The sequence below is a fragment of the Cladosporium halotolerans genome, assembly GCF_011745625.1.
Source record: "Cladosporium halotolerans strain TM138-S3 chromosome Unknown Sca21, whole genome shotgun sequence".
Classification (NCBI taxonomy): Eukaryota; Fungi; Ascomycota; class Dothideomycetes; order Cladosporiales; family Cladosporiaceae; genus Cladosporium; species Cladosporium halotolerans.
In genome coordinates this window covers 328,257-351,021 of record NW_027191472.1, presented here as the reverse complement: position 1 = coordinate 351,021, position 22,765 = coordinate 328,257, and the positions used below count along the sequence as shown (strand labels likewise).

The window sequence follows — 22,765 nt, the reverse complement described above, 5'->3', positions numbered from 1 at the left end:
CAGTTCATCCTGCAGTGCCGACCATCAGGATCAAAGCAGGCACAATGCAGATCGCTATGAGGGTCAGCTTCCACTGGCTTACAAACGCAATGACGAATGCAGCAACGAAGGTCGAAGCAGCCTGGAGCATCTGACCCAACTTGTCAGAAGTGCCGGACTGAATCAGCCGGCCGTTCGACGTCGCCTGCATGGAGATGGATCCTGCCGAGCCGTGATCAAAGAAATTGATGTCCTGGCGCAGTGCGGAACGTAGGTAGTTATGGCGCAGATCACGACCTAGCCTGAGGCCGGTGTGCGTCATAATGGTCGAATAGAGGTAGATGCAACCGAAGCGAGCGACGCCTATGTAGACAAAGTAGAGCCTACGTTTCATCAGCATAGCGGGGTCCCAACATGACTGGTAGACAATAGCCCGTACGATTGCTTTGTCACTAAGGACATGAAATTGTCCGGTATGTCCTGTCCCGAACTGAACTCGCTGAACAGCGTAACAAAATTGCCCAGCGCAAGGGCGACTCCAGATCCACACGCAGCGGCCACAGCGACTGTCTGAAGCCATAATATGGTCGGGGTGCTGTAAGAGAAGACACGCTGGTCGCCATTGTCAATAATACTCGTCCCAGTATTGTATCGTAAATGTCGACGGCTCACCAGGTATGCCTGCATCGCAGACAGGGGCTTAGGACCATGTTTCCCATCGAGAGCCTCTGGGGTAGCGACGGCAGCAGCAGCAGCAGCAGTCTCGCTACCCGCAGTAGTGTTGACGACGAGCTTCTCACTCATTGATGTTCTTCTGTTGGACGAAAGAGGAATGGTGAGTGTACAGGGGAATACGATGGGTGGCGAAGGAGGGTATTTATGAATGGCCCTGGGGGGCCGGGCCCACCACTGCTTTGCAGTTTAGATTTGCAGGTCTCATCTCGTCGAGCACACCGAAGTGCAATCGGTGGCTGAATCGATCAGAAAATGATTGTTCGGGGTCACCGCAATGATTTCTCGGTCGTCGGATTCTGCGGGTCCCGAATGTGGTGGTGTTGAACTGGTGCTCAATTCTCGGGAGCCGGTACACTCGGCCTCCGTACCGGTGGCCATCGGAGACCCCGACGTCCAGTATCTTATTACACTCTTTCTTCGACAATCACATCGTTCTTCCACGAAATTACGGCGTGGAAATCTTAGCGGAGCTGGTCATCTGGAATGTTGGTAGGATTGATCGGTTCGCATTGAATTTCACACGCTTGGAGCAACCAGAAACACCAGCAATCCTGGAGAGTACAATGAATGTGCCTCGCGGTAATGTGTCGCACTGGTGGATGCTGCGACGTGGGCATATTAGGTGAATGGAATTTTATCATTTCTTGCTATCTCTTCCTCTCTCCGTGTAGAGATTCTCGCTAGATACCCGCGTCAGCCATGACATTGAAGCACTCGAGTTCAACCAGAAAGAACTCACGCCTTTTCGCCTTTTCCGCCTGACTTCTGACCTTCGATACGCTCCAACGACTCCTCGATCAAGCCAATGTGACCACGCAGCGTACCCTCCAATTCATCCATGCGAGCTTCGTGTTCCTGCAGGTTGTAGTCGTGGTGGGATTTGAAGTACATCGTCATGCCGCCGAGCGAAGCCAAGGTGAGGGCTTGCATGATGGCGGTCGGTGAGCGGAGTGAAGCCATTTTTGTCGAAGTCGTATGAATGAAATGACGAGTAAATTTACAATTGATCTTTTAAGGAACGAATAGCCCTTCAGACAATTCATATCATTGACGATATCGACGGTCGAGGCGAACGATCTGCCAAGCCTGATGCCATCATCGACTGCCACCCTACGCGTCTCACTCCCACGCGCTTCGCGAAAGCCTCATAGAGATCGGCAACCGCTCGCATCCATACCACGCAAAACGAGACAAACCCGCTTCTTGCACCTGGGAAAACATCCTTCCAGCTGGCATGCATCCTTAAGCCCACCCACCACCCGGCCAGGCCATGTCCTCCCCACCCCCCTTCGCCTCCTCCCCCAACATCCCCTCGCCGACAACCCGGCTCCCACGCCGCAGCGCCTACACCTACAAACACCTCTCGCTCCTTTCGCACTCCTCGCCCGCCAGCCCGCTGCGCGTAATCGCACACATAGACCTCGACGCCTTCTACGCGCAATGCGAAACAGTCCGCCTCGGCCTCTCGCCCACCAAACCCCTCGCGGTGCAGCAGTGGCAGGGCCTCATAGCCATCAACTACCCTGCGCGCGAGTATGGGCTGAACAGACATGTCACCGTCGCTGAGGCGAAAGAGAAGTGCCCTGAACTGATATGCCAGCACGTCGCGACGTGGAAAGAGGGGGACACCAAATGGAGTTACGGAGACGGAGACGAAGCGTTCAAAGAGATCGCGTCGCGGAAAGTCAGTCTCGACCCGTACAGGCTGCAGAGCCGGCGGATCCTGGCGCTGATCAAAGAGTTCCTGCCGGCGGAGACGCAGCGCGTGGAGAAAGCGAGCATCGACGAAGTGTTTCTGGATTTGTCCGCGCAGGTGCACGGGATCATGCTGGAGCGGTACGCTGAGCTGCGAGGCCCGCCTCCGTACGGGGACCCGAGCGAGCCGTTGGCACGGCCGCCGAGCACGGCGCTGGACTGGGCGGCGGACGCGCTGGTGGATTTGGACGAGGGGCGGGCGGAGGAGGAGGATCCGGACTGGGATGATGTGGCTATGTTGGTTGCGTCGGAGATCGTGAGGGATGTGAGGAGGGAGGTGTTTGAGAAGCTGCATTTTACTTGCTCGGCGGGAATTGGGCGGAACAAGATGCTGGCCAAATTGGGGAGTGCGCATAAGAAGCCGAATAATCAGACCGTGATCCGGAATCGCGCGGTGAAACAGTTTATGAGTGGGTTCAAGTTCACGAAGATTCGCAATTTGGGCGGCAAGCTGGGTGACGAGGTCGTCGCTGCGTTCAACACAGACACCGTCTCCGATCTGCTCCCCATACCGATCGAGCAACTTAAGAAAACCCTCGGCGACGACACCGGCTCATGGCTCTACAGCATCATCCGCGGCGAAGACAGCAGCGAAGTCAACCCGCGAACGCAGATCAAGTCGATGCTGAGCGCGAAATCTTTCAGGCCATCGATCAACAGCCTCGACGTGGCGAGCAAGTGGCTGCGGATCTTCGTCGCGGACATCCACAGCCGGCTGGTGGAGGAAGGCGTGCTGGAAAATAAGCGACGGCCGAAGACAATGAACCTGCACCACCGGCAGGGCGCGCAGACGCGGAGCAAATCAGCCCCCATACCCATGGGCCGCGCGATCACTGAGGAAGGGCTATTCGAGCTGGCGAAGGCCCTCCTGGCGCAGGTCATCGTCGACGGGCGAGCGTGGCCATGTGCGAATCTTAGTCTGAGCGTCGGTGGTTTCGAAGAAGGCGTACAGGGCAACAAAGGCATCGGCGGCTTTCTCGTGCGTGGCGACGATGCGAAGGCACTGCAGAACGCGCAGCCGAAAGATGAGGCGACGCCGCCGCCGGCCGCGAAGAGGAGGCGAGTGGATGATGGAGGAATTGCGCGGTTCTTTGGTTCGCGAGAGCAGAGTAGGGAAAGCAGCATGGGCGACTCCGAACATAGGCATACGATGCCTCATCTAGCGGAGCAAGCAGACGAGAACGTCAAAGATACCGATATCATTCAGGAAGAGAGAACCCACGAGCCAGATCCCTTGCTCCCGCCTCCCTCCGCCCAGGTGGCAGATACTGCACCGACCTCCGTCACCGCCCAGGACGATCAAGACCCCTCAGACGCTTACGTCTGCCCTCGTTGCGCTGCCCGTATGCCATTCGACGAGCAAGCTGAACACGAAGACTTCCACTTCGCACAGGACTTACAAAACGAGCAACCGACGCCTCCACGACCCGTCCCTCCGGCTTTGAAACCTAGCACGGCGAGAGGCGGCGGGAGCACAAGAGGTAAAGGCAGAGGCAGGCCTGCTGTTGCTGCCAGTGCGCCAGAGAAAGGACAGAAGAGGCTGCAATTTTCATGATAGCGTTTTGGGCGATTGGGAGTTCCATGGAGCATAGCATTGACACGGTAGTCTAAAGCGGAGACTAACCTTGCGAGGCATGATTGAGGACGGGGAGAGGTGCTCACCCATGAAATAGATACCCAGCAATAATTCACAGACATGTACGAGACACGGCAAGTCATAGAGACATCGCGGCATTCCCACCAACCAAAGCAGAGACTTCTTTGGTTGTACTTTTGATTCAAAAGATTTTCATTCATCCACTCATAGCTAACACCCGACGTTCTACGTCTAGTTGGTGTCGGAGCAGCCAACGAAGGCGTTGCCGCTGGCGCCAGTGTGGGTGATAGAGCCCGCGTACTGGCAGTTGGTGTTGAAGACGACACGGTCGGCGCCAGGGGAGCCTGAAACAATCATCATTAGCCAAAGCACAACAGAAAAGCACCTTTTCCGATTTCCAAGGCTTACCACCAGTGTAAGGGCCGCTCCTGAGGAGCGGGAACTCCTGCCAGGGGCCGGAGGCGCGGAAGTCGAAGCCCTCGTAGTTGTTGTAACGGTGGGGGTAGTCGTTGCTGCCGACCTGCTGGCCGGACTGGTAGTAGTCGCAGCCCTGGTTGACGGCCTGAGCGACTTGGGAGGAGGAGTAATACTGTCGAGTAGGTATGAATGTGAGTTTCCTCCTTTGCACAGATTGAGAAAAGGTGTCTGTAGGGGACGTACAGTGCTGCCGCAAGTGACAGCGCCCTGGCGCTTCTCGACAGGCGCAGGAGCACCGAGGACGGAGGCCGCGAGTGCGAAGGTGGCGATGATGGAGGTGTACATTGTGAATGATTTGAATGGGAGAAAGCGAATGTAGATTGGTTTGTATGAGCTCGTGTATCAAGATCTGGAACGAAGGGCGGTGAGACTCGCGGTGCTGCTGCTGAACAGAAACCCAGTTCCAATGCGGCACAACGCTCAATACTTATGTTCTTTGAGGCTCGCCATGCTATCTGCACATGGTTTGAGCAGCTCATCGGCGCTCATCGACGGCGTGGATTAGATACAGCTCTTGGCTGCAACCGAGGGCAGTCTTCGAAAGCCCTTGGTCCGTCGCTCATGCGCAGTGCCGATCTCTTTTCCATCTCCTGCCTACAAGAGCCGGGGCGAGGAGGGCTTACAACCAAAGAAGCCCGCCACGATGTATTGGCAACTCACTAAAAGGGTAACAAGTCCGGTACGCCGTCCAATAACCATCTCCTCGGCCAGGCCGTCCTACTCTCGAGTGTAAAAGGCTGTGCAGGTCGATGTTGCACCGGGAAAGCAGCATAACGCGGGCCCGAGCAAGCCATTCGGAGACGTCGCTGCAGGCACATGTCTTATCGAGTATGCAAGATGCAGAGCGGGTCCTGGCCATCCCAAGCCAACTCAATTATAGCGACCGTCCAGTGAACGGCGGCAGGCAAAGTAGAGTGCAGTCGGCTCGTCAAGTTTCACTTGGCCCGCCCCAGGAGTGATCTACGCGGCTAGCCGGCTCGGGCAGGTGCCTTGTTGTTCCCTGGCGGGCGGCCCACTGGCGAGGGCATGTGGTTGTCATCCTGGAATATCCGTGGTCGGTGGCAGCGTCTCTCGCGGCTGGCTTGTGGAGCGTAGTCACGTCGCGGAGTGCGAGGTTTCCGCTAAGGCTGCTAAGGCAGACAGTTGAGAGCAGGGGTGGAGTGGCAATGGAGCTCGGCGAGCCCGTGGTCGCAGTGGGCGCCACCACGTAACGTCAGGGCATTCAGGTACCTGCATCGTCATCGCGTTCTGGATTCTTGGAAGAAGTACCAGCTGGCATTGGAGCTTACCTTTTCTTGCAAGAATACTTCGATTGTTTCTCACCAGAAGACTCCCGCTCTAAAGACCATCAACTCCACTCAAGGATCTCGACCACGTCAACCCGCCACCAAACAGCCCGCCAACACCACCACAATGGGCGGCCCAAGCATTGAACCCGACCACACGATCAAACACTCCGCCGAATACAAGTGCCTAACAACGCATCTCTCCAACAAACCGCAATCCCTCGGCACAGCGCTCGACTCCTTCTGCGGCCCAACCGAAGACCTCTTCATGCAATCCAAAGCGACATCCGAAATCGAAGCCCAGCTCTGGCACGCCTGGAAAGCCATCATCGCCGCAGCAACGCAAACACCACACGACAGCGCCGGCAGGCAGAAACTCGCAGACTTCGTGCTCGCGCTGCGCGACAGACCCGTCCTCGAGCGCAACGGCAAGGTCTGCAAAGTCTGGGACGCCACAGTCTGGAAAGAGCTGCCTGTGTTTGGGGCGGCGATGAGAGAAGCCTGGAATGCTGGCAAGCCCTACCATCCTCATGGAAACCGCCCTCATTCCACAGCATCCACTAACAAACACTCCTCACAGCCGCAACCGACCACTCGCACCACCACGCGCGCAGTGCCTGGATTAACCTCAACGCCTTCGCGGCAACGCTAGTCTCGACGCAGCATTCCGCGACCCCTGCTCCCGCCTCGAGCGACTTCTCGCTCTACGCCATCTGGACAATCCGCATGGCGCTCGAGGACAGCGCGCCCTCGCCGGCGTCGGACAAGACCTCGCAAGCGGCGGCGGCGGCCTGGCTTGCGTACGCGGCGCCGGCGCTGTGGGGGATGTCGCGGCAGGGCAAGGAGTTTGAGGGCAAGATGGCGAAGCAGGGGCAGGCGATGGAGGGGAAGGAGTGGAGGGGTTTCAACGAGGAGAGGTGGGGGGTTTGGGAGGAGAGGTTGGAAGCTTGCGAGGGCGATGGGTTGGTGGGAAAGGCGAGGGAGGCGGTCAGGGGTTGTAAGAGTGCGTAAGTGAGGGTTTAGGGATGTAATGATCATGGCAATGAAGTTCTTGTTCTCGAGACATTATGTACGATTGTCCTTTCGTGCGAGTGCACGAGGCGAGCTTGTAGTTTGGATTCATTCAGAAGTGCCTCCTGGACAACACCCTCCTTCACGATGCCGGAGACGATGGTCGCACCCGCAGATGTCATGCAGCATGCGCGATTCTTCGCAAAGCATTTCATACCCTTGATCTCGTCTTCAAACTGCCACTGATGGTAGCGACTCACATAGGAAGTACATAGTGGAGAGCGAAGGTCGATAGCAGACCACGCGAATCCATCAAAGTAGTACGGCAGCACCACCAAGCCTGCACCTTCGCGCGCAACCACGTGCAGGGGATCTCAATGGCAAAAATTCGTTACATTAGAACAGAGCGGATGACAACAGCTCGTGTTGCGATTTCTTGGTGCAGTACCAGGGGTCACGAGCTGGGATGATCGCGGCAGGTATCGGGAAGAAAAACGACCAAGTCACGCTCGGTCATGTTGTGACTGAGACAACCCGGCTACAACGCATCTCAGCGGTGACGGATCTATATAACAGGCCAAAGCTGACGGTAGCAGCTCGTGCGGAAGACCATTAGCGGAGAGTAGAACCTCACCAGAGCACGAAGAAACAGTGAAGTCACGATGGAGAGATGGAGAATGGAAAACAAGATCAGCGGGAGGCTCGACCACAACTGGTGGCGGCGGGGGTATCATCATTAGGTGCACGACTCCCGTCGTGACTCACTATAAAAACCAAACAGCCCAAGCAAAACCAAAACCCAAGCAAAACCCAGAACGCCAACCCAAACCCAAACCCAAACCAAACCCAGACCCAGGGGTATCTCAACAAAAAAGAAATGGGGCCCCGTTCGGACTACCGAAGGCCCGAAGGCCTTCACGGTCTCATCCTACTAAGGCCCTGTCGGGAGTTTCACGGCAACCAGCGCGAACGCCGGCATCACCGCTACTCCACCGTCCAGGAGCTGCCCCAGATAAGTCCCCTCCTCCGGTCTTGCCTGTGGTGCTGCAAGGCGGCGTGTGAGGTCCGTTTCGGGAACACCGAGGGCATTGACGCGCCCTGGGTATCGTCCCTACTCGGGCCCTGGCAGGATCTTCAGCGGATACCAGCGCGAACGCCGGTGTCACCGCGATCACTGTCCAGGAGCTACCTCGACAACACGCTAGCCGAGCAAGCCAGAGCCCAGACCACTGCTCCCGGCCGTGCCAACTGCCAGGACAGCCAACCCCAGGCCGAACCAATCGACCCAACCTTCCGTCTCGGTCCCTGCGAACCGGAGGTAGGTCAGGTCGTTGGCAACGACCCAGAGTTGCCGCTCCCGCGAGAGAGCGGCAAAGGCGGCGAGGCAAGCGGCGGCGATGGCCAGGAAGACCACCCACATCCAGCGCGGCGTGACCGCGACGGGCACTGCCACTTGCTCGCCAGCAAGTGGGGCCGTCTGCGTGCCGGCGGATTTTGTGGGTGGCGCAGTGGTCTGCACACCACAGGACACCAGAGAAGGGGGGGCGGCGACGACGGCCGCGACGACAGCACCGGCGGTCTGCGTGCCGGTGGAGGAGACACCTCTGCCCGTAGTGACGGGGGCAGTCTCCACGACGGAGAGCGCGGAGAGGGTGAGCGGCGCTGGACGTTGCGCCTTGTGCCCACCCTCTGCCTCCGAGTTGTCCTCCGACTCGTCTTCCGCCGACGAGCCGGAAACGGCGAGAGCCTGGACCGCAGCATCGTGCTGCTCTCGGAGGAGGTCCAGCTGCTGGGAACGGGACAGGTCCGATGCCATCCCGACAAAGGCCCTGTCCATTGCAGCGTGGACCTCGCGCAGGTCCTCCTCCGACTCCCTGTACGCGCAGGTGAGGTGCGCGACCTCGTTTTGGAGCCCTTCGACGTTGACTCGGTAGCTGTCGTTGTGGCTCTCGGCGGCATTCCTGCGATTGATTGCGTCGGTGAGCTCGGAGTTGCTGTCTTCGGCAGCCTTGATGGAGGAGTCCCTCTCTGCCTTCAGCCTGTTGATCTCTCGTTGTGCGGCGATGACATTGTGTTTCTCCTGATCGACCACGTCCTCGAGCTTGTGAACTTCAGCTTCCTTTGCTGAAATCTGGTCAAGGGCCGAAAGTACCTCGTCGCGGAGCTCGAAACAAATCTCCTTGGTGCGGTCGCGTTCCTCGTCGGCCAGGCGCACTTCCTCTTGTGCGTCCGCTAGTTTTTCTTGGAGGTTGCGCAGGTCCTCGTACCATTGGGCCTTCTCCTCCTCGTATCTCTCCGTGAGGTAGCGGAGTTTGCTGGCGGCGTCGGCCTCCTCGATGTTTGCGCCCTCGGCGGGCGTCTCTGGCTGCATGTTGCCGGTATCTTCTGTCGCGGCGGCGGCGGCGGTGGTGGCGGCGCTTGGTGTTGTGGAGGAGGAGCCGGGGTCTAGCGCCCCGGTCTCCGTGCCCTCGGCGTCGCTGGGCGGGGTGGGCTGGCGCCCGCCTGCGGGGTCCTCCTCTTCATACCACTCCTGCGCTAGTTGCGCATCCGCCTCCTGTCTCTCTCTCTCCAGCGCATTGCGCTTCTTCTCCTTCTGCCTGTTCTTTCTGTCGCGGTTGGACAGGCTCTTCGTCATTGTGTCGGTGTTGTTGTGGTGTGGTGTGGTGTGGTGGTGGTGCTGGTGGTGGTGCAGCGGTGTGGTCGTGGGAAGGAAAATTTTTGGGAGGACGCGGCGGGAGAAAAATATTTATATGTGCGCGCGCGCGCTACGCGTGGGAGCTCCCGGTCCCGTTGTGGGAAGGTGCGTGGTCACAAGGAAGGAGCGATCGAGCATGTGATTGTGCGAACTGATGATGTCGCAGCGATTCCTCTCAGTGGTCCCAGACCCCCTGGTGAGAATACCAGCGCTGGTAGCAGCTCCAAGAACGTGGGGATACTCGATTTTCCTAGAGCATGTGACGGCGTAAAGTGGTGGTCCGCAGCGGTTCTTCTCAGTGGTCTCTCAGTGGTCCCAGACCCCCCGGTGAGAATGGCAACGTCGGTAGCAGCTCCAAGGTGACGCGGGGATCGATTATTCTAGGGACATGTGACAGTGGAGAGTGATAATCCACTCAGCCGTCTCTTAGTGGCCCTAGAACCCCCGGTAAGAATGGCAACGTCGGTAGTAGCTCCAAGGATATGGAGATGCCTACTACACCCTAGGCATGTGACAGTGCGAATTAATATCTCAGCGAGCCCTCTTAATAGTCTCTCAATGGTAATAGACCCCCGAGTGAGAACGGCAACGTCGGTGATAGCTCCAAGGATAGAGAGAGGCCTATAGACCTCTTGGCATATGACAGTTCGGACTGATATTTCCCAGAGTCTTCTCAATAGTCTCTCAATGGTTATAGACCCCCGAGTGAGAACGGTAACGTCGGTGATAGCTCCAAGAATAGAGAGAGGCCTATAGACCTCTTGGCATATGACAGTTCGGACTGATATTTCCCAGAGTCTTCTCAATAGTCTCTCAATGGTTATAGACCCCCGAGTGAGAACGACAACGTCGGTAGTAGCTCCAAGGATACAGAAATGCCTACTAAAGCCTAGGCATATGACAGTGCGAATGGATATTCCAGCGATTCTTCTTAAGGGTCTCTCAATAGTCGCAGAATCCCTAGTGAGAACGGTAACGTCGGTAGTAGCTCCAAGGATGTAGAGAGACCTATGGAAGACGGACATATAGAACAGTCTGAACTGATATTCCGATATCGGATGGGGAGAAGGCTCGACTGACGGGTCGACCTCGCGGCTGACGATCGTCTGGGCAAAACGAGTTAGCCAATCGATCACTATTCAAATCTCAACCGCACCCAATCCCTTGAGAAAGCTCATCGGCCCCGAAGGTACTGATCGAAAACGCCTCTCAATCGGCGCAGAACATACTACAACCCAGTCAGCCTCACATCCCAGACTCCCCAACTGAGTCTTCTCAATCGTTCGAGCCCCCTCAGATAGTAACACGGCAACGTCGGTAGTAGCTCCAAGGATATAGAAAGGACTAGAAACCTCCAGGCACAACAGCTCGAACTGATATTTTCCCGAGTCTTCTCAATAGTTCGAGCCCTTTCGGATAGTAACAGTAACGTCGGTAGCTTCGAGGATATAGAGAGGCCTACAAAAGTCTGGGAATATGACAGTCCGAAATGATCTTTCACCGAGTCTTCTCAATGGTTCGAGCGCCCTCGGATAGGAATGACAGGGTTAGTAGCTCCAAGGATATAGAGAGGCCTGTAAAAATCTAGGTATGTAACAGCCCAGGCTGATCTTTCACCGAGTCTCCTTAATGGTTCGAGCCCCTTCGGATAGTAATGGCAACGTCGGTAGCTTCAAGGATATAGAGAGGCCTAAAAAGTTCTGGGAATATGACAGTCCAAACTGATATGTCACCGGGTCTTCCTAATGGTTCGAGCGCCCTCGGATTGGAACAGCAGCGTCGGTAGTAGCTTGAGGGATACGGGAATATCCACTAAACCCTACGTATGTGATGGCGTGAACTGATATCCCAGGGAGTCTTCTCAATAGAGCGAGAACTTTGGCAGTCGCTCCAAGGACGTGAAAATGTCCACGAGACCCCAGGTATGTGATCGCGCGGGCTTATCGTCTTCTCAGCACTCCGAGGCTTCCTCAGTGAGAGCGGGAACTCTGGTAGTATCTCCAAAGACGCGGAGATGTCCACAAGATCATAGGACTTTGATCGCGCGGACTTATATCCCAGTGAGTCTTCTCAATGTTTCGAGGCTCTCTTAGTAAGAGCGAGATGCCCACTCAACCCTGGGCATGTGATAGCGCGAACTGATACCCCAGCGAGTCTTCTCAATAGTTCGGGTCCCCCTCGGTGAGGATGTTGACGCTGGCAGTAGCTCTAAGGGCGCGGGAAATGATCGATTGGTTTGGAAGATATGATGGCGCGATTCACTGTTCCAGCGACTCTTCTCGATGGTGCCAGGGGTCTCGGTATGTTTGGTAACCCTAGGTAGTAATAGTTCCAAGGACGCGGGAAGTAGTCGATTGGTCTGGGAGATATGATAGCCCGAACCACTGTACCAGTGACTCTTCTCAATGGTTCGAGAGCTCCCGGTATATTCGGTAACCCTAGGTAGCAGTAGCTGCAAGGACGCAGTGTACTCAACAACTCTGGGAAACGCGACAGCGCGAACCAATGATGTCCCAGCGTAAAGTAACGAGGTTACCACCGTCAAATGATAGTGTCCCCACCATTCTTCTCAGCGGTTCGCGATCCTAGGAGACTGATAGCAAAGGAGCCTCAAGGATATGGAGATGCCTGCTCAATCCTAGGTACGTGACAGCGCAAGCTGCTAATGTCCGAATGATTGTTTGGTCGAGATCTCCGGGTGAGTAGTAACGCTAGCAGTAGCTCCAAACACTCGGAGATGCTTGATAGTCCTGGGATAGGTGACAGCGTAGAGTGATGATAAGTCCAGCGTAAAGTGATGATGACGCTCAATGACCGAATACCGACGGTGAGTGGTAGCACGAGCTACTGTTGTTCCAATGATCCTCTGGTTGAAGTTCTCCGGGTAAGAATGGCCTAGTTGTAGCTCCAAGGACTCAGAGACACTCAAGCCTGAGATCTATGACAGTGGGGATCAATGATTATCCTAGGTGGTCCGGAGCTCTGGGATGAAATCCGCGAGGCGGGCAGCAGCTCCAATGGTAGGGGAATGCTGAGTAGATCGCGAGCTTGTGATTCGAATTGGTGGTCGCGTTCGAATCCCGCAATGGCCCAAAGGTTCGTGAAGAAAACGAAGCGATTGATAGCAGCTCTGATCTTTCCGAGACGATCTGTATCTATGGCTTGAGACTCGAGGCTATCGATCGTGATGGAGAGCTCTCGATGGCCCGTGTTGGCGAGATGTGAGTGCGGTGAAGCAGGTAGCAGCCAAAATGACACAGTAGTCGTCACTGGATCCAAGGTATGTGACTGCAGCAGCGGCAATAGGCTTCAAACTCTTTCAATGGTCGGAAGATTCTGGTCGAGAAAGGCAAGTCAGGTAGCGGCTCCAATGACTGATGGATGCTTCGTTGATCTGTGTATGTGCCAATGTCCACCGACGTACTTGCTTCTTTCTTCAAGTGCTCAGACAGGCTCTGAAGTGATGATGAGAACGGTGCGCAAGGTAGCGGCTCGATGGCTTGACAGTTGCTGAGTAATCCTGGGACGCGTGCTAGCTGAGTTGAACCTTTCGATTATTGCTCTCGACGGCGCAAGATGGCTTGACAATAAACGATGAGATATGCAGCACCTCCAAAGCCGTAAGATCTTGTATCAGCAGAGCGGGTCGCGGCTCCTTGTTTCTTCTCAATGACCTGAACAGACCACTGTGGGACTGACAAGACGGACAACAGCTCTGGAAGGGAAGACACGGTCGGAGAGTTGGTAGCGCGTGGTGCTGCAAGTGATCTTGACCAAGGTGTCGTAGGAGACACACTCACAAGTCAAGAGCGCGCGGGCGTGTGAATGAAGAACCCCGATTGTTCCTCTCGATGGCAAGGGTCGAGCTGGTAAGCTTCTAGCAAGTCAGGTACAAGCTCCAAGGCGAGGACGACGGGTAGCGGAGGAAGCGTTGACAGAGGCAGAGGCCCACCGTGTGACCCGCAATGCTCTAGAGGTACGTGACGGAGAACTTCCACAGCTCCTTGTTACTGGTCTATGACATCGGGTGTGAAGATGGCGCCTTGTATCCCGTCGACGATTAGGAACTGCGGTACTGCGAGCGAATGTGCCTGCGCGATTCCTTGAGTAGCCTTGATAGCGCGGACGAAAAGATGCCCCGGGATTCGTGATGGCACGCCGCACGAGTGAAGACGTCTGCTTAGCTCTCTTCAATCTTTCGGCAAGGCCGAAATGGGGTCGGAAAATCAGTCAATAGCTCCAGTACTGTAAACAGATTGAACAGATCGTGTCGATATGAGGGAACTTGCTCCGCAGGTCCTGCGTCGTGCATCAAAGAAGCGCCCAGTGCATCTTCCGGGAAGACAAAGAACTCGACGCCGGAAAGGGATTCCATCGTGCCCCGAATACTTCTGCTCAAAGGAGCAATGGTGTTTTGCCTAGTCGGCAATAATGGGAGCACGCCCTACGCTAATAGATAATCCTGTCAATTCTCCAAAAGTGGCACTCAACTTTAACCTCTCACCAAGGTCAGCACCACAGGCGGACCAAACGCCATGGTTCATCTCCTGAGACAAAGAGAACAATGCAAAAAGACGACAGCCGTTGAGTCGAAAGTCTCTTTCCAAGGATGAGGATGGCCACCAGAAAATCCACGGGCTGATCACACCTCGTGGGTGCATTAATGGACAGATATCCGTGCGCACGGTGATGATTGCCCCCCAGGGCCATTAGTGCAACGTATGTAAGAGCCACAGCAATTCCCTACCCTTGGAACAAAGAGACTCATCGCTAAGACTGAAATGGTCCCGCCATAAGCTTTCCCATGGGCTCAGGCACTGGTAAGGAGGTGCTGATGACAACACTCCAACCGGCAGCGCGTCCGTCTTGGCCCTTGAGGGAGATGCACAGCTTGTAGAACCCGAGAGGCAAAACGGCATTTCGGCACATCTCTGGCTTTCTTGAGAGCATACGATCGCCACAGGGCGGGACATGCGAGGTCGATGAATGTCCCACAGTCGCGAGCTTCCTTTTGGCACTTGCTTCACGGGCGATTGCGGTCTTTAGACTGATCTTGATAGTGAGCAATGTTCGAGACTCATCTGTCTCGCTTTGAGTAAGTAAAGAGGCGTATGGTAGGACAAACGTGGTCTAGAAGCGTTGGGGAGGCAGTGACACGACACAAACGTGAAGTACAGTACAGCAACGGCGGTCGTGCTTGAGGCCCGCGCATTCATCCAGATGTGAAGAAAAGCTTACAGTAATATATCGAAAACAACCTACGATTCTCCAAAGCCGTCGCTCAGATCAAATACGTTGCAAAGGGACTACCTCAGTTTGAGATTTACGAGGTGAGGTCGGGCGGCTCTCTCCGCCGGGGCCCGAAGCCAAAGCCTACTACAGGCTGCAGCTGACCAGCGAGTGCCGCCATTTTAGATTTGAGAGGACGCATGGCAATCTACCATTTTCCGGGGACAGGGCATCTTCATCCCACGCACGGCACATTCGTGCCCGTCACGCACCCTGACGGTCTTAGCAGAAAGACCGGGGCAACATTTTCTCCCAGCTGAAACACGCAAAGAAATGCTGAAACCACATGCGTTGGCCAGGGTCCGCAAACTCTACCTTTCGTAGCTCCGCCCAAACAGCGGTTCGCCCTGCGCAAGTCATCGACAAGGCGAGCGTGGCCGGCCGTGGCAGCAGAGCCTAAGCGACCTCGGTAGCGCCCATCCTTCCGGCGAGCAGGCGTCTTGCGCACCGGCTGGCCCGGCCGCACGCACCGTCGCTCGCCCCCACGTAGCTAGCTGTATAGGCGCGGCGATGGCTCGGACGGAGGTCGTGTGTCGGCTGGCTGCAGATGTGGCAAAACAGCAGGCCCGCAGGATGGAGACGGGGATTTTGCCGGAAAGCGCGTGGGCGGGCGCAGAGAATACTCGTCGAAGGGTCGGGCTGCCAGGCTAGGAGAAAGCGGTGCGCCGTTTGAGCGGGTCCGAGAGGCGTGAGGGCATGCCGGACTGGCCAGACGTGCGTGAAGGTCCAGGATAGCGTGGATGGCTGCCGGGAGGCCCAAAGCTGTCCTCGAAGATGGAAGGGCTGCTGGGGCATGCCGGGCTGCGGTCTTTGCCTGCAATGCGGACGCTCGCATGCGAAACAGCAGCACGAGAGCGCGATTGTGCGCCGTCTGAGATATCTATTGCACCGTCAGTCAGCCCTCAGCTGCCTCGTCGCCTGTTGTTCCCCTCCCTCCCGCCCCCCCTCGCGTGCTGTACCCTAAGCCGCCTTACTCGCCTGTCAGCAGCGGCGGATCGCTCGAACGCGCTGCTCCCCACATTCACCGCACGGCTGCGGTGCTACGCCTTTTGCTCCCCTCAGCCGTCTGCTCTGCTGCAGGCCTCGTTCCCACCAGTGCCACCCTATTGCCGTCGCTTAGACTTTGGAGGCTGTTGCGTGCGCCGCGCTTCTGGCTGCATTCTGGACGGAGGACACGTGCGATCGGGCGGGCGTTTGTTTCCGTGCGCGCGGGACCACCTGCACTGTAGCACTGGCATCGGCACCTTGGGCAGGCCCTGCGGCAGGCATTCGGCGGGCCCGGCGTGCGTCAAGAAGCGGCCTGCGGTTTTGGGAGCGCTGCGCGATGCGCCGGTCGTCTGCACTCTCCTGCCACTACCGCCCCCGAGCCATTGGGCTGCCAGCCTGGGCGGCTGAAGAGCAGCAGCAGCAGCAGCACCACCACCAACACCGCGCCGCCCTCGCCCTCGCCCTCGCCGACCACACGCACACCCGGCGCCATGGCGAGCGGGCGCGGCAGACAGCACTGGACGGAGCCGCGGCGGAGGAAGGAGCCGAGTCTGTACGATGAGTGGCTGGCGGAGGAGAAGGCGAACAAGGCCGCGCAGCACGAGGCGCTGGCGCTGGCTCAGGCACAGGCGCAGGTGCAGCACGCCCATGTGCAGGCGTCGCTTGGGATGGGTGACACCGCCGCGCCTGCGCACGCCAGCGCGACCATCAGGACCGTCACACCCGACGACAGCGACCCCGAGCACGCCGGCCGCGGCACCACCAGCCTGGAGCACCCCATCTACCCCTCCGTCACCACCACCACCATCACCGGCGGCCGCGCCGCGACCCGGACGAGCCCGACGAGCAGCCTCAGCACGCGTCTGCGGAGGGACCGCGAGTGGGACCTGAGCAACAGGAGCCCCGGCAGCCGCACGAGCGCGGCCAACGGCCGAGGAATGCTGGGCCGCAGCAGCACCACCACCGCCCAGGGCAATGGAGAACACGCACACACGATCCAGAGCGGCCGCGAGGCCTCCAACAGCAACCGGCCACGTACACGGACGCTGGACGAGCGCCGCACGCGGGACCGTTCGCCGACGTCCCTGAGGCACCGACACCGCATCGCCAGCGTCAACACCACCGGCCTGCCTCTGCAAGCTGGCGGCGCCGACTATCTGGCTTCCGTCCCTGCAGCGACCTCGCCGCCGTCCGCACCTTCAATATCCTCGCTTGGCTCGCCCGTGCATACCCCGGCGGAGATGATGAGCAGACGAAGCGCATCACCCGTGTCTACAAACACCGCCGAGTCAGTCACCGGATCCTTGCCCACGGCCAATGCACGGCGGATATTGCATCTCATGAAGACTCTCGACGGTCGGATGAGCGGCAGTCTTCTCTTCCGCCGTGGGCCGGATTCTCTGTGGTCGCAATCGTATTGTTACATCAAGGAAGACACGGGTAGCTTACTCTTCGAGCCAAGAGGCAGTGAAGGCAGCCACAAGACTCTGATTCCGGATCTCAGAGGATGTCAGATAGATCTCGAGGAGGATGGCGACGCACCGTACATCAGCGTGAGCTCGCCGCAGTCGTCGTCGGATATTCACCTGAAACTGTTCAACCAAACGGACCTGGATTCATGGTTCGCAGCATTGCTTTGCTGGCAACCCATCCCTCCTCGAGGCCATGCGAGCAGAAGGTCACAGCCACAGACAAGCGCCACATCATCCGACGCCGAAGCAACGCCTCAACTGCCTCCTCGTCCTGCGATCTCACGATCCACCTCAATTCAAGACCCGGATGCCCGCGTCCGCGCGGACAGCAATCGAAGTAATAGGCGCAGATCAGTGGTGCCTGGTACGCCGAGGGAGGCACCCGTCATCAAAATTGGAAAAATGATCTTTTGGGACACCAACGTAACTTACAACAATACACCAGCGTCATCGCTCGGGCAGGCTGCGATTGGAAGGCCGCAAGTTTACCGTGTTCAAAGCATTGGCGGGAGGCGATGGAGGAGAATCAGTGGTCAGCTCAGAGAGAACGGAGAGTTGAAGTTACATTCAGATTCGGACAACACATTGATCTCGGTCGTGCAGCTCAGTCAGCTGAGCAGATGCGCCATTCAGAGATTGGACCCCAGTGTCTTGGGAAACGAACACTGCATCGCGATCTATCCACAATACACAAGCAGCCAAAGCGGCGCTAGCCCACTGCTCAGACCGATCTTCCTGAGTCTCGAGAGCAGGGTCCTCTTTGAAGTTTGGTTCGTACTCCTTCGAGCCTTCACCATACCAGCACTGTACGGCCCGCGACCAGACAGCGACGAGACGGAGAATCACGAGACGCTGGCGACTTCTACGGCAGACATGTTCCGCATGGAGCGCTCACTACACGTGCGTGTTGTCGAGGCAAAGATGTACCCACCAACCGGTGCGAACGCTCCAGACGTCGGATTCAGCGGTGGGCATGGCAAAGCGCCCCAAATCCGTCCAGAGCAATACGGATACCACGTGGAGGTTCTACTGGACAATGAGACCCGAGGCAAGACCGTGGCCAAGTACGAAGGACTGAACCCACTATGGGGCGAGACTTTCGAGTTTACCGACCTTCCTCCTGTGCTCAACAGTGCGAGCGTCGTGATCAAGCGACGACCTCCGGAGTCCGCACGCGCACAAGAGTCGCAACAGAGCAAGCTTGTGAACGAAGCTTACGGATTTACCGGCAACGGTAATGCTGAGGGAGGATACAGCGGGATCACATTCGACGTGACTTGTGGCAAAGTCGAAATCTACCTTGAAGAGCTTGCCGCTGCGAACGAGATCGAGAAATGGTGGCCTGTTGTCAACATGTACAACCAGCGCGTTGGCGAGATCCTCATCAAAGCTAGAGCTGAGGAAGGCGTCGTCCTCATGTCGAAGGACTACCAACCACTCAGTGACTTGCTCCATCGCTTTTCGAACGGACTCACCCTTCAGGTTGCGCAGATTATCCCGGGCGAACTGAAACGACTCAGCGACTGTCTCCTCAACATCTTCCAAGTGTCTGGCCGGGCTAGTGATTGGATCATGGCACTCGTTGAAGACGAGATTGACAGCGTGCACAAGGAGAGCTCCGTCAACAGGTTACGGTACAGTCGCAGGATGGGCTCAAACGATAGTAGCGAGAGCCATCCTGGGGTCGCGAACCAAGATCGGGAGCTCATCGTCCGCGACATGAACAAGAATGCTACCCTCGAGGCCAATTTACTCTTCAGAGGCAACACACTGTTGACGAAGAGTCTGGACAGTCACATGCGCCGGGTCGGCAGAGAATATCTGGAAGAGGCTCTTGGTGCTCAGGTCAGGGACATCAATGAAAAGGACATGGATTGCGAGGTCGATCCCAACAGGGTCGCAGTGCCAGGTGATCTGGATCGCAACTGGCGGCGTCTACTCGGCTTGACACAGGAAGTGTGGAAGTCAATCGTGACTGCAAAGGCAAAGTGCCCGATCGAATTGAGGCGCATCTTCAGGCACGTGCGAGCGTGTGCTGAGGATCGGTACGGCGATTTCTTGCGGAGCGTGAGCTTCAGCAGTGTGTCGGGATTCCTGTTTCTGCGATTCTTCTGTCCGGCTGTTCTCAACCCGAAGCTCTTCGGTCTCATGAAAGGTATGTCACCCTCAAGCTTTTACTGAGTATGTGTATTGATTTTGCGTGACAGACGACATGAAGCCTAGGGCTCGCCGAACTTGCACCTTGATCGCCAAGTCCCTTCAAACGCTGGCCAACATGGCCTCATTCGGGACCAAAGAACACTGGATGGAGCCGATGAACCAGTTCCTTACACAGCACCGCGAGAGCTTCAAGGGCTTCATCGACGACGTCTGCTACGTGCCTACGCCGCTCCTCTCATCCTCGTTCTCGCATTCCGACAGCTCGTCTCCCACCAGCATCGGCGGCGTCACGAGCGCCGAGACACATCTTAGCTACACGACGCCTATGACGATTATGCACCGCCTGCCACCTACGAGTCGCGAAGGTTTTCCAAGCTTACCGTATCTCATTGATCAAGCTCGCTGCTTCGCCGAGCTCATTCAGCTCTGGCTCGAGACCACATCCCAGACTAGCGACCATGATACCACCGCGACCGGGAAGCCGCAAATCACTCTGATGCAGGCCATTCACAGCTCCGAGGGCGATCTCAAAACATTCCACGACGTTTGCAGCACCCTGCACGCTCGAACACAAGAATGCCTCAGCCGCGCAGAACGAGCAGAGCGCCCCAACAGCGCTCTCAGTTTTCGGTGGGACGAGCTAATAGACCAGCTCGAGCGGCCTGCATCAGCCGACATGGCAGGCCGACTCGCCCCGGACCCAGCCATCACATCCCCGCCTCACATCGAAGCCCTCTCCAACTCCCTCCACAACCCCGCCGCCGACCTACAAGAGCAATCCGACGAAGACGAAGTTTCCTCGCGCAACTACGAACCCACACCCGCGCACTCGGGATCCAACTCCACATCCGCTTTCGACATGCCTCCGCCCCCGATCCGACCTAAAAGCACGCGCCGCCCGCTCACGCTCCAGCGTCCGAGTCGCCCCGCACGCCTGTCAATCGAGTCGCCCACCGGCACCGCCAGCGGAAGTCCGAGCAACGTCTCAAGCACCGTCAGCAGCGACACGGAGCATACGACCGCTCTGCCGTCGTACCAGCGCGAGGTGCGCCGCGAGCAGGCCGAGCACGTCGCGCATCAGCTACAGCAGCAGGATGCGTCGGCGAAGATCAAGAAGGAGCGGCGCACGAAGACGCTCATGCCTGCTTTGAGGAAGAAGAAGGACCGAGATAGCCAGAGGGGAGAGGGTGCTTGATTGAGGGACAAGAGGAGATTGTCCCCTTCACTGTTAGAGCAGAGGAAGTAAGGAAAGGAAGAGGAGGGAGGAGAAGTCCGCGAATAAAAGTCCCGCATCGCCATCTTCACCGCTGGTTTACGCCACCCATAGAAAAACACGGCACGGAGGAGGAGGAAGAATTGCTCGGCGCCCTTTCGGGTCCGCAAAAGAAGGAGGGGTTGTCTCATTCCCATCGCATTTCACTTTGTCACCGCACTCACGACCGCTCGATTGTTTTTACCCTTACCTCTTCATCAAATGACGCCGAACCCCACGCGGCGAGGCGTTGCGTTCTGACGAAATGAGGAAGAGGGGGAAGAGGGGGATATCATCTTTTTCACCGCACTTTCTTCATTTAGCATATACCTGGATTTGCACGACTGATACGACGTTGGAAGAGTGAAGGAAGCATAGGAGGGCAGGCTAGAGGAGGGGAAGGAAGAGAAGTACGTAGAATCAAGAGAGAGCGAATCGATATCTCATACAATCTTACAACGTCTCACATTTCCGTGGCAATTAACCATATCCTTGAGAGCGAACATCCGAGGCAGACGGGGCTGAGTTGGGGTTCCGTCTTCCCCTTTCTCTCCTACGCCCGATACGTGCTCGCAAGCGTTTCCTCCGAAACTCGCGTGATCTGCAAACCCATGTGCTGTACTCGTAAAAGCCCAAGCGCCCTACTTCCCAAAGAAACTCGTGATCTTAGCATTCCCTTCCTTGACCGGACTCTTCGCCACCGTACCGTTACTAGTAGCACTGCGCATGCGCTTGCTACCCGCACCGACCCCACCGCTCTTCTTCTGCACCGGACTACTATTCTGACTGGGAGACTGCTCCTGCTTGATTTGCTGCGTCTCTTGCAGACTGGCGTCCTTCGCCGCTTGCAGTAGAGTCTCGTCGTCGACGGCGGAGCTCTCGCGCTCGATGTTCTTGTCCGTCAGCTCGGAGGCGGCGTTGGCGAGGGAAGAGTCAGAGATGGCGGAGGTTTCGCGTTTGATTTGTTGGGTCGTCGAGGGTGTTGGGGAGTCTGTCGGTGCTTGTGGAGGGGGGACTGGGAGAGGGGCGTTGGACTCTGGATCTTCTGCTTTGATGGAGGTCGCACGTGGGTCGGGAGGATCTTGTTTGATGCTGGGTGATGAGGGTGGTGGTTTGGCGGGGGATTTTTGCTCGGCCTTTGGTTTCTGTGAGGACGATTGGGAGCCGAAGAAGTTGGCGATGTTGTTTTTGTTCTCTTTGCTGACGAGAGGGACTGTGAACTGAGGACTGTTGTTGCCCACTTTGCCGACTGCTTTGTCGACAGCGTAGCAATCGAGCTCGCCGTCGAAGGGCTTTAGCAGGCTCTGCAGCTCCTTTGACCAGCCGACATTGCCTGGATCGAGCCACTTCTTCATCGCGTCGCTTCCAGATTCCAGAATGACAGGCATACGATCGTGCAAGAATTTGAGCTGCTTGTTCGAATCTGTCGTGATGACCGTATACGAGTACAGCTTCTCATCGCTTCCCTCGTACTGTACGCAGTCCCAGAGGCCCGCGAAACACATCAACTCGCCGTCTTTCCGCTTGACGAAATGTGGCAGCTTCTCCTTGCCATTGTTCTTCTTGAGCCATTCGTAGAAACCTTCGGCGACGACGATGCAACGCTTGCGCTGTTTCATCGTGTTCCACATGCCACGATTTTCAATCAGGCTGTCGTCACGGCAGTTGATCGTGCGCATTTGACTGCCGTAATCGGGTGGGCGCTTGGTCCAGAAGGGCACAAGTCCCCATTTTGCGGCCTGGATCTTGTACTTTGTCTCCGCTGTGGCGTGGCCGTCGACAGATTGAGAAGCTGTGTGAGATGTCTTTGCTCGCTTTGGAGAAGGCTCTCCAGAGTCATCGGCATCATTTCGGCCTTCATCATTGTGCGAGCTGGCTCCAGAATCGGATGTCGCAGCACGGTATATCAGTCCATGATAACCAGGTGCGAAGTTGTAGCTCTGCCGGATGCGGTCGTTGTCGTCGTCTGGAGCCTCGTCCGCCGGCATGTGCTGATCGTTGAGCCGCTGACGAACCTGCGACGGTCGCAGAGAAAGAGCATACCGACCGCACATCTTTACAGCAAATTGT

General features: G+C 57.0%; 7 protein-coding genes across 7 annotated transcripts; 3 read left to right on the top strand and 4 right to left on the bottom strand.

Annotated features, from left to right (window-relative positions):
- Nucleotides 1–4: 4 nt before the first annotated feature.
- On the bottom strand, nucleotides 5–783 carry WHR41_06511 (uncharacterized protein; the record flags this gene model as incomplete). Its single annotated transcript, XM_069375116.1, has 3 exons — nucleotides 5–362; nucleotides 419–591; nucleotides 652–783. The coding sequence occupies 3 exons, from the start codon at nucleotides 781–783 to the stop codon at nucleotides 5–7; spliced, it is 663 nt and encodes a 220-aa protein (XP_069228310.1).
- A 568-nt stretch (nucleotides 784–1,351) lies between these two features.
- Nucleotides 1,352–1,644, bottom strand: WHR41_06510 (uncharacterized protein; the record flags this gene model as incomplete). The annotated part of the gene is made up of 2 exons (XM_069375115.1): nucleotides 1,352–1,394; nucleotides 1,454–1,644. The coding sequence occupies 2 exons, from the start codon at nucleotides 1,642–1,644 to the stop codon at nucleotides 1,352–1,354; spliced, it is 234 nt and encodes a 77-aa protein (XP_069228285.1).
- A 340-nt stretch (nucleotides 1,645–1,984) lies between these two features.
- WHR41_06509 (uncharacterized protein) lies at nucleotides 1,985–4,024 on the top strand (the record flags this gene model as incomplete). Its single annotated transcript, XM_069375114.1, has 1 exon — nucleotides 1,985–4,024. One exon carries the CDS (start codon nucleotides 1,985–1,987, stop codon nucleotides 4,022–4,024), a length of 2,040 nt encoding a protein of 679 aa, XP_069228257.1.
- A 273-nt stretch (nucleotides 4,025–4,297) lies between these two features.
- Nucleotides 4,298–5,617, bottom strand: WHR41_06508 (uncharacterized protein; the record flags this gene model as incomplete). The annotated part of the gene is made up of 3 exons (XM_069375113.1): nucleotides 4,727–5,617; nucleotides 4,475–4,655; nucleotides 4,298–4,410 (listed from the first exon to the last, which is right to left on the bottom strand). Exons 1-3 carry the CDS (start codon nucleotides 4,826–4,828, stop codon nucleotides 4,298–4,300), a joined length of 396 nt encoding a protein of 131 aa, XP_069228258.1. The 5' UTR covers nucleotides 4,829–5,617.
- Nucleotides 5,618–5,956: 339 nt separating this feature from the next.
- WHR41_06507 (uncharacterized protein) lies at nucleotides 5,957–6,840 on the top strand (the record flags this gene model as incomplete). The annotated part of the gene is made up of 2 exons (XM_069375112.1): nucleotides 5,957–6,341; nucleotides 6,410–6,840. The coding sequence occupies 2 exons, from the start codon at nucleotides 5,957–5,959 to the stop codon at nucleotides 6,838–6,840; spliced, it is 816 nt and encodes a 271-aa protein (XP_069228261.1).
- A 9,462-nt stretch (nucleotides 6,841–16,302) lies between these two features.
- On the top strand, nucleotides 16,303–21,154 carry WHR41_06506 (uncharacterized protein; the record flags this gene model as incomplete). Its single annotated transcript, XM_069375111.1, has 2 exons — nucleotides 16,303–19,438; nucleotides 19,491–21,154. The coding sequence occupies 2 exons, from the start codon at nucleotides 16,303–16,305 to the stop codon at nucleotides 20,636–20,638; spliced, it is 4,284 nt and encodes a 1,427-aa protein (XP_069228262.1). The 3' UTR covers nucleotides 20,639–21,154.
- Nucleotides 21,155–21,336: 182 nt separating this feature from the next.
- Nucleotides 21,337–22,749, bottom strand: WHR41_06505 (uncharacterized protein; the record flags this gene model as incomplete). The annotated part of the gene is made up of 1 exon (XM_069375110.1): nucleotides 21,337–22,749. The coding sequence occupies one exon, from the start codon at nucleotides 22,747–22,749 to the stop codon at nucleotides 21,337–21,339; it is 1,413 nt and encodes a 470-aa protein (XP_069228259.1).
- Between the last annotated feature and the right edge of the window lie 16 nt (nucleotides 22,750–22,765).